Source organism: Astatotilapia calliptera, chromosome 18 (genome assembly GCF_964374335.1).
Source record: "Astatotilapia calliptera chromosome 18, fAstCal68.1, whole genome shotgun sequence".
NCBI lineage: Eukaryota > Metazoa > Chordata > Actinopteri > Cichliformes > Cichlidae > Astatotilapia > Astatotilapia calliptera.
The window spans coordinates 578,336-588,297 of NC_137439.1; the positions used below are offsets into that span (position 1 = coordinate 578,336).

At 50.0% G+C, this 9,962-nt stretch overlaps 2 protein-coding genes and 1 pseudogene across 4 annotated transcripts; 1 reads left to right on the forward strand and 2 right to left on the reverse strand.

Moving 5' to 3' along the window:
• Nucleotides 1–852: 852 nt before the first annotated feature.
• sft2d3 (SFT2 domain containing 3) lies at nucleotides 853–2,264 on the reverse strand. Its single transcript, XM_026149373.2, has one exon. It carries the CDS (start codon nucleotides 1,837–1,839, stop codon nucleotides 1,165–1,167), a length of 675 nt encoding a protein of 224 aa, XP_026005158.1. The 5' UTR covers nucleotides 1,840–2,264; the 3' UTR covers nucleotides 853–1,164.
• On the forward strand, nucleotides 1,895–5,301 carry LOC113010342 (dual specificity protein phosphatase 18). Of its 2 annotated transcripts, none has more exons than XM_026149384.2 (2): nucleotides 1,895–2,410; nucleotides 4,552–5,301. In XM_026149384.2, the coding sequence occupies exon 2, from the start codon at nucleotides 4,555–4,557 to the stop codon at nucleotides 5,161–5,163; it is 609 nt and encodes a 202-aa protein (XP_026005169.2). In that variant the 5' UTR covers nucleotides 1,895–2,410; nucleotides 4,552–4,554; the 3' UTR covers nucleotides 5,164–5,301. The 2 variants fall into 2 exon arrangements, with proteins under 2 accessions (XP_026005169.2, XP_026005170.2); XM_026149385.2 differs by having other exon boundaries at nucleotides 4,555–5,301.
• A 1,968-nt stretch (nucleotides 5,302–7,269) lies between these two features.
• LOC113017640 (E3 SUMO-protein ligase ZBED1-like) lies at nucleotides 7,270–9,962 on the reverse strand (annotated as a pseudogene). The gene is made up of 3 exons (XR_013903079.1): nucleotides 8,619–9,962; nucleotides 8,198–8,442; nucleotides 7,270–8,019 (listed from the first exon to the last, which is right to left on the reverse strand). The product of XR_013903079.1 is annotated as an E3 SUMO-protein ligase ZBED1-like (transcript).

Sequence of the window (9,962 nt, forward strand, 5' to 3'; positions counted from 1 at the left end):
AGCACCTGTTACAGGACGTCAGGTCCTTCCCTGCGTTCAGGGCTGAATCTGGCTCATCATTAATCATAGCTGAACGTTTCATTTCCTGTTTGATATGTAACCTCACTGTGTAATTACTGAATAAAGTTTGTACCCCGGGAGCGTCACCTGACCTTCAGAGAAGCTCATGTGCAGCCGACTGCAGTCTTCACCTGAAGGACGCACAGGTGGACGCAGAGCCTCACCTGAGGGCCGTCACGTTCCTGGAGACACAAATGGACCTTAAAGTCTGTCCTCATCCTGGTTTCACGTGGACTCTTCGGTTTCGGCGAGTCGGTGTAGAACCTCTTAGTGAGTGTAAAAAACCTCCTCGCACGACTTCCTCCAGGAGCAGTGTGGTGATAATCAGAGCTCCACGTCAAACAGCACTGATCATTAAACAGTTTGCAGGTCTCAGACTAAGCTCGTCAGAGTTTAATCTCCTTAAAATTCAGTGGAACCTGCTGTGGTTTAGTTTAAACGTACTAAAGAGACTTGACGCCTCACTTTAACACAGCTGAAGTTTTTTCCCTTCAGGTTCATTAACCAAAGCCTCGCTGCGTTCAGTCGCCTCCTTTGTTTTCTCTGTGATGTCAGTTTCATCATTAGTTTCATAATGTGCTGCTGAAATTTACATTGCCCTCCAACTGAACACTGTGGCTATCAGGCCGTGACCTCTGACCCCTCACACAGGAACTTCCTGTGATGATGCGTTCAAAGACCTCTGCTGAATCTACAGGTGGCTCACGTCACAACATCATCATCTTCACCCCCTGATGTGGTCAGACTACAATGTGCCACATGTTTAGAAAATAAAACATATGAAGCCAGACAGATGTTCAGGTTGTTTTTAATCTCTGTGTCAAACTTAAATCACATTTATTTTAAAAAACACAAAACACCTGCATCAGAGGGAAATTCAGTTTTTAGTCTTTGTTTGGTCCTCAGTTCATCACCAGCAGCCTGGCCCTGCTGCAGGTCAAAGGTCAGGCTTTAGTGTTCTCATGGGTCCTGCAGGTCAAAGTTCAGGGTTCAGTGTTCCTCTGCAGTAAGCCATCAGCAGTCAATAATCAGAGGAAAGTCTTGACGTTAATCCGGACCCTGGACATTCCACAGCAACCCCCCCCCCGGATGCCCGGGTCCCGGTCAGATCGGCATGGTCTTCCCGGTGACGGTCCTCCTGATGGCGGACGCCGCCATGCCCCCCATGAAGCGGATCCCGGCGCTGCCTCCGGGTAGCAGCGACACCAGGCAGCCGGCGATGACGGCGACCTGCAGGGCGGCTCCCAGGGCGGTCAGCACGGTGCTGTGGAGGCTCAGCGCCGCGTACAAGGTACCACCGAGAGCACACAGGTACACGGCGGCTCCGGGGGAGGTAGGGAGGCCAGCGGCCAGCCTGCTGGGCCCGCGGAGCACCGCGGCAGCCGCGATGGCGAACACCGAGCCAAGCGACCAGAGTAGCGCGAACTTGCGGGCGTAGAGCAGCAGCAGCGGGGCATACAGCGCCGACAAACCGAAGCAGAGTGCGGAAAACGACACGCACACGCCGAAGGCCAGCAGCCGCTGGCGGCGGCTCATGCCCGGCAGGCAGGGATCCGGTTCGGCCGACCACGGCCACGACAAGCCGCCGCTTCCGCCCGAGCTCTGTCCGGAAGTGCTGGCGGACCACGGGCTGGACCACCGGCCGAACCAGCTTCCCGGGACGGGCTCCGGGTCGCCCAGGTCCACCGCGGTGCTGGAGCCGGACTGGGAGATGGTCTTTGCGCCGCCGCCTTTGGACTGAGACAGGTACTCCTGGAGCTGTCGGTTCAGGTCTGCCATGACGGCCCGGCTAACAGGCTAACTGCTAGCAAAATACTTTTTCTTCTTCGCTGGTTGCTCTCCGAGTCTCCCTGCAGCTCAGCGAGCCGCGGCCTCCCGGAGGTCAGAAATAGAACTGCACCTGCCCGGAGTTCACCGGCAGAGGGAGACACGTGACGGGCTTTGTGACGTCACCGGATCAAACCGAAGCAAAGGCCGGGAGTCCGAGAGAGAGAGAACGAAAATTAGATTTAAATAAATAAAATTAAACTGCGGTGAAAAGGGAATTCCCCCAGTGTGGGGGAAAGTTTATATAATCAAGTCAAACACTCTTATTTCAACATCAGTGAAGCCTTCAGGGCCATATCAGCAGCTGTCAATCAAACTGCTCTTAGTGATAAATTCACACTCATTATGATGGTGTGTGTGTGCTGGAGTCTGATTTCTCCTCTTCAGTCACATGACTTCAGGACGTTTTCAGCTGTTGTACTAAAATTAACCCTTCAGATGATTGGCTGAAGGACTGACACACACAGCCATCTAGGGTGTGTGTGTCACTCAGAGCAGCAGTCAGAGGACCACCGGGCAGCAGGTAACACACATGACACACATCTAAACCCATTTAAATGCAACAGTCATGATTTATTTAACAAAAAGCCAAAACAGGAAGCAGTAGAGTCCATAACTGAGTTCTGTATCATGTGCTCCTGCATACGTCTGTCATAAAAACGTCTGTACAGGTGACAGCAAACTGATGAAAGGACAACATCAAAGTGCAGCTCGCACCAGCAGGTGTGACGTCAGTGCTGTCGTCTGACTGCGTTGGCGAGAGTGAGAACAACAAGCGTAAACAGTCCGATCCCTCAGGAAGTAGCAGGGGTGGACTTTCTCACACGCCGCTCTGTTTGGTTAAATAAATATGACTTCAGATTATTTCTTATTACATCCTGACATGTGACCCAGAATCCTTTAAACATCGGAACTAGGGCTGGGTATCGTCACTGATTTCTAGAATCGATTCGATCCACGATTCGATTTAAATCTGGGAAATTTTGACAGTCAGAAATTCAGATCAGTACATTTACATATTTTTGTATCAATAAAAAGGAAGCTGACACACGCAAGACTTTATCACAGGTGTGAGCATCACAGCAGAGGCCTTTGTGTCAAAGTAGCTGAAGATAAAACACAGACAAACATGGAGGTGATTTTCCTGTTCTGGATTTTATAAAAATATTCTGCAGTAGATCAAAAACGAAAGAAAATCATTAATGAACATATGAACATCACCTCTGACGTTACAGCGGTTTTGTTAGAGACACAGCTAAGCGTTTTGCATTTTGAATAATTTTAAAAAGTTTACATTTGTTCAGTATTCAATCAATTCAATCTTTATTGACAGACTTCATGTCCATAAAAACAAGACAGAAACACCCCCCCTCCCCAACACAAGGTATAAACTATTAAATATATATATGTATATAAATAAGTATATAAAGCATTTGTAAAAATATAAAACCATAATATACATAAAACACAATTACTTAAAATAAACCAATAAATACACAAACACTTTAACCAGTGCTTTCTCAGACTGGATGAGTAACAGGAACCACTCACTGTCGGATCTGTTGAACAGCAGAAATGAGGTTTTCTTTTTGGAAGAATGTAAAAGGGGAAAAAAACAACAGCTGACAGCCTGTAAGAACGGTAGACTTGTGCGTAACAAGCAAGCGAACAATGCAGAAAACAGATTTTTAGACAGGAAACTGATCTTGAAGTACAGAGAGAGAGAGAGAGCTGTGCATCATGGTGGAAGCAAAACAGCAAAAGTCAGAGTGAATTCATGACGATGTTTATGTGAAGCTTAGTTCGGATCTTCTTTTGCTGCTGGTTCGGTCAATATTGTTTGGAGAGACATCAAACTAACAGCTTTAGAATCAGCGCATAAAGGGCGTGAACACAAAGCTCGACCCGCCGACAGATCAGAGTCAGCGACCCGTCGGCTTTCAGCCCCGACCGTGAGAAAGGCGACATCTCACTGATTCTGATCCGCGGGTCGCGCTGTGTGTTTAAGTCTTTGTGCAGAATCCGTGTTCCTGCTCTCATTTACTGTCTTAACTGTTTGGTGGTTGTTGAAATTTTGTGAGATTTCACCAGAGATTCTGGTATTCCAGACAAAATAAGTTTATATTAAAAAATCGATTCAGGATTTTAATGAATCGATTTTACGTTATCCAAGCCAGAATCGATTTTAATCGATAAATTGATTATAAAAACCCACCCCTAATCGGAACCAGCATCACACAGACACGCACACATACCTGCTAATCCAATCAGAATCCTTCTTGTATGGTCTGTTTGTTCTGTAACCTCACAGCAGCCATATTGCAAGTTTTCCTGAAAGTATAAATGGGTCTGGGCTCCAATGAGCTAATACTACAGGCAGGTGAGTTTTAAAAACATCCTTCCCTCGTACAGGTGTTTGTTTGAGATCAGCCGTAAGCGTGTTTATTTTAACACGGAGACTATGGCGACTAAGTCAGTGCTGTCCCTGCTGGACGTCAGAGGAACTGCAGCTGCTGGTGTTTTAGAGTTGGAGGCTGATGTCTGTGTTTCATTTGTGCTTCAATGGAGGTGTGAGTGCATTCACATGTGTGCTGTTCTGTGATTGGCCAGTGCAGGCGTGAATTCACCGCTCTGAGCTGCAGTAATGTCTCTCTGTGTCTCCAGCAGATGGCGGTCTCTCAGATTACCCCCACCCTGTTTCTCAGTGGGGCCGACGCCCCTCTGAACGCAGGACTGGTGTTGAAGAAAGGCATCACTCTGATTGTCAATGCCACACTGAGCCACGCCTGCCCCGCCTACCCAGGGGTGGAGTGCCTGCGGGTCCCTGTCTCCGACCTGCCGAGCGCCCGCCTCGGGGATTACTTTGACTGGGTGGCTAAGCGTATCCATGGTAACTGTGGCGGTGGGACGCTGGTGCACTGTGCTGCCGGGATGAGCCGCTCTCCAGCACTGGTGATGGCGTACCTGATGCGCTACAGGGGCGTGACGCTGCGGCGGGCACACCACTGGGTCCAGGAGAGCCGGCCCTACATCCGGCTGAACGCCGGCTTTTGGGAGCAGCTGTTGCAGTACGAGAAGAGGCTGTACGGGAGGAACACCGTCAGGGTGGCCCCAGAGCCGCCACCCAGGACGCCGCCTGGGACACCGCGGCTGGCCAGGTCTCAGCAGCAGACGGGCCTGCTAACACTGGTGCCCAGGTCACCGCTGATGTCACGTGCTCAGGTGACATCATCAGCAAACAGATCCAGGAGGGGATCCAAAACCATCAAAGTCTGAAATTCAAACACCTGGATCCTCAGAGGGATCCCTGCGCACACCTCGGTCCCTGCACACACCTGGATCCCTGCGCACACCTGGATCCCGCACACACCTGGATCCCCGCACACACCTCGGCCCCTGCGCACACTTGGATCCCCGCACACACCTCGGTCCCTGCGCACACCTGGATCCCTGCGCACACCTGGATCCCGCACACACCTGGATCCCCGCACACACCTCGGCCCCTGCGCACACCTGGATCCCTGCACACACCTCGGTCCCTGCACACACCTGGATCCCTGCGCACACCTGGATCCCGCACACACCTGGATCCCCGCACACACCTCGGTCCCCGCACACACCTGGATCCCCGCACACACCTGGATCCCCGCACACACCTCGGCCCCTGCGCACACCTGGATCCCCGCACACACCTGGATCCCCGCACACACCTGGATCCCCGCACACACCTCGGCCCCTGCGCACACCTGGATCCCCGCACACACCTCGGTCCCCGCACACACCTGGATCCCCGCACACACCTCGGTCCCTGCACACACCTGGATCCCTGCGCACACCTGGATCCCGCACACACCTGGATCCCCGCACACACCTTGGCCTCTGCGCACACCTGGATCCCCGCACACACACCTCAGTCCCTGCACACACCTGGATCCCTGCGCACACCTGGATCCCGCACACACCTGGATCCCCGCACACACCTCGGCCTCTGCGCACACCTGGATCCCCGCACACATCTCGGTCCCCGCACACACCTGGATCCCCGCACACACCTCGGTCCCCGCACACACCTGGATCCCCGCACACACCTCGGTCCCCGCACACACCTCGGCCCCTGCACACACCTGGATCCCTGCGCACACCTGGATCCCGCACACACCTGGATCCCCGCACACACCTCGGTCCCCGCACACACTTCGGTCCCCGCACACACCTCGGTCCCCGCACACACCTGGATCCCCGCACACACCTCGGTCCCCGCACACACCTCGGTCCCCGCACACACCTGGATCCCCGCACACACCTCGGTCCCCGCACACACCTGGATCCCCGCACACACCTGGATCCCCACACACACCTGGGTCCCCGCACACACCTCGGCCCCTGCACACACCTGGATCCCTGCGCACACCTGGATCCCGCACACACCTGGATCCCTGCACACACCTGGATCCCTGCACACACCTGGATCCCCGCACACACCTCAGTCCCCGCACACACCTCAGTCCCCGCACACACCTGGATCCCCGCACACACCTGGATCCCCGCACACACCTCGGTCCCTGCACACACCTCGGTCCCCGCACACACCTGGTTCCCCGCACACACCTCAGTCCCCGCACACACCTCAGTGCCCGCACACACCTCGGTCCCTGCACACACCTGGATCCCTGCGCACACCTGGATCCCGCACACACCTGGTTCCCCGCACACACCTCAGTCCCCGCACACACCTGGATCCCTGCACACACCTGGGTCCCTGCACACACCTGGGTCCCTGCACACACCTGGATCCCCGCACACACCTGGATCCCTGCACACACCTGGATCCTCGCACACAACTGGAGCAGGTCTCTGAGCATGCTCAGTTCTTCTCACTTTCTCCCGGCCGGTTTCCCTCTTCATGTTTACATTTTCACTCCTCCTCACTCCTGACCAAGCTGACACATGGCCCCGGGCCCTGCTGAGCCCACCTCAGCACCACCAGCATTGACTATGTGTTGTTCTGGCTTTGAGTCTAATGATGATTCTGTTCAAATGTAAAAGTATGAAATAAATGTAATAAAAAACGTATAAGATTAGAAAAGACTATGCGTCCTCTTGTACTAACAAAAATAAAAACCCTCACAGAGGCACTGTGGGACTTTTTCCTGGCAGATGTTGGTTCTTATATCTCACAGGTACAGTGACACAAAGACGTACACAACAAAACAACAACAAAAAAGCTAGTGCTGTCAAGAGATTAAAAAAAAATAGAGATTAATTAATTATGATTTTTAATTAATTGATCTAATTAATCTCTTTTTTAATCTCACCTAAAAATAGCTGAGGAAAGCCCTCAACTTATTGTGGCAGACCAAAAGACTGATATAACAAAGAAAGTGACTTTATAAAGTCATTTATTGTTTAACAAACGTTAAACAGATGCAACCATTTACATACTGTTGTATTCTTTTGTAAAATAAGTGGAAAAATAAATACAAATAAAATCAAATAAATTAAGTGCTGCAAGTTAGCACATCAGAGTTGCTCTTTTCTGAGCAATACAGCACTGAAATTCCTCTGCTTCAGATAATGAAAAATAAAACTGACATTGCAGTGCTGCAAGTTAGCACATCAAAGTATTCTTCCATCACAAAAAAAAAGTGCTGAACATCAAGCAATCTATTCTAGTAGGCTACAAATGACACAGCAGCTATGCTGACCACATGTGTCTCATTTCTTCTTCCTCAGCCAGTCGCTAAGACACACCAGCCTGGTAACATTTTCTGGAAGCAAGGCTGCCCTTTTCTTTTGCACTATGTGGCCTGCAAGGCTAAAGAGTCTCTCACAGGGTACAGAGGTAGCTGGGGAGGCCAGGTACTTTTGTGCTAGGACTGACAGCTTTTCATAGACTCCTGAGTGAGCATACCACCACTGCAGGGGACAGTCATCAATACTGATGCTGGGTTCTGCTCTGTAGCGCTGCAGCTCTCCAGACTCAATTCCATCTTCTGAGTCAGAGTCAGACCCCAGAAGGAGTTCGCTCCTCCTCTTCTTCTGAGCTGGTCCATCATCCTCTGTGGAGGGCTGGAGACTATCTGCTCTTCTGGGCTCTGCTGCCTGGAGCATATTCTCCAGAATGGTCCACACCTGAATGAATGAATGAATGAATGAATGAATGAATGAATGAATGATTGTGATTAAAACTAAGTGCTTTTTATTTTATTTTATTTAATCTTGTAAAGAACTTTGTGTTCCATATAATAAATAAAAGTTTGATTTGATAATGAATTGGACTCATTAGTCCAGCTTAACCTTATTGTCCTACCTGTTCCCTCTTTTCTCTTGGAAGACATTTCAAATCCTTAAACCGTGGATCCAATGCTGTGGCCACCTCGAACCATATCTCGTTGCCATTAGCTCGTCGTGCTGCCAGATCCTTCTGGAAGGCATTCTTGAACTTCACCACGTAGGCAGGATCATCATCAGTAATGTCCATGACACGGTACAGATGGCGAAAAGCAGGCAGCACTACAGACGTAGGCCTCACCACCCAGCAGCTCTGTCACATACCTGCAGAGGTGGAGAGGTTTGCTAAATAAACCTAGCTGGATTCATTTAAATCAAAGTGTAACTGATTTCCAATTTAATTGTCCTTAAAAGTTCCTTGTTATGTTCATTAATTTTGATTTTACACATGTAACAGTAGTTTATATAATTAAAATGGGAAGGTGTTTATTTGAACTTACTTGCATGGTTCAAGCAGGAGCTCCAGCCTCTGCAGTTTCGCCCACTCAGCTTCGGTTGGCAAGACCAACCTGTGGTTCTGTTGGTCCAACGTAGCCTGGACAGCCTCTCGGTTACATAGGAGGCGTGAGACCATTGCGAGAGTCGAGTTCCACCTGGTGGGTACATCCTGTATAAGTTGATCGCTCTTCTTTCCGAGTGCTACTTGTTGTTGGTTAAGTTCTGTGGTACTCGCAGGGCTTTGTTTAAAATGACCAACAATCTTGCGGCACTTTGCCAGTACACCGACAAAACCACTGCTATCGAGACATACCGTGATGGTCCTCTGGAGAATGTGAGCATTGCAGGCGATGTGCTCATATGGAAGTGCTCTCATAGCAGCCAGCATGTTTGCTGCGCTGTCTGTGCCAATGGTGGATATCTTGTTTTCAATACCCCAGTCATTTGCTACCTTGAGGAACTGTTCGGCGCATTTATCAGCAAAGTGCCTGGTTTCTGTTCTCATGACGGTCAGTGCAAATGAGTTGAGGTTCCACTCACTATCAATAAAGTGTCCAGTCACCCCAAAATAGCTGTGGTTGCCAGCTGAGGTCCAGTGATCTCCGGTTATAGCAAATCTCAAGTTTGTTTTTCTTTTCGCCGTCGTACATTTTGCTGATTTTGGTCGTTACTGTAGTCCTGCACGGCGGCTTGTATGACGGGTCATTGGACGCAATTTGCAACACCTCTGTCAATCCTTCGTCCTCTACTATATTTATCGGCCTACAGTTCATCGCTATCCACTTGGCAATAACATTAGTCAGCCTGTCGGTCGCAGACTTGCTCATAAGAGGGGTATTCTCTAGTTTTGTTTGGCGAAAAGCTTTGCTCTGGCTTGCTATATTGCTAACGTCTTCACTGCTAGCTGTTGCTGCACTCGCGGCTGGGTGCTTTGCGTTGAGGTGATAGGCCAAACTTGAGCTGCTTCGGTGGTAAGCAAACTCCTTCTTACACTCTAGGCAGACCACTTTACCTTTGTCAATGGTGCCGTCGGGGCGTTTATGAAATACAAATTTCCCGTTCATTGGGCCAACAACTCTCAGATGCGCCTCCATATCCACACTGTAAGCTAATCACCACTTCTCACCTTGACCTCACGACGTGACTCCACCCCCAACAAGTCAAGCACAAGGAGCCCAGCACATAAAAACGGATTTTATAACATAGCAACTCTCATACAAAATCAATGACGTCAAGAGATTAAAAATTAGATTAACGAGATTAAAAAACATAACGCGCTAAATAGCATTGTAATTAATTAATCGCAATTAACGCGATAATTTGACACCCCTAAAAAAAGCATCAGA

Excerpts from the sequence above, each read along its gene's own strand:
- sft2d3 (XM_026149373.2), bottom strand. The coding sequence starts at position 1,839 with ATGGCAGACCTGAACCGACAGCTCCAGGAGTACCTGTCTCAGTCCAAA.
- LOC113010342 (XM_026149384.2), top strand. The coding sequence starts at position 4,555 with ATGGCGGTCTCTCAGATTACCCCCACCCTGTTTCTCAGTGGGGCCGAC.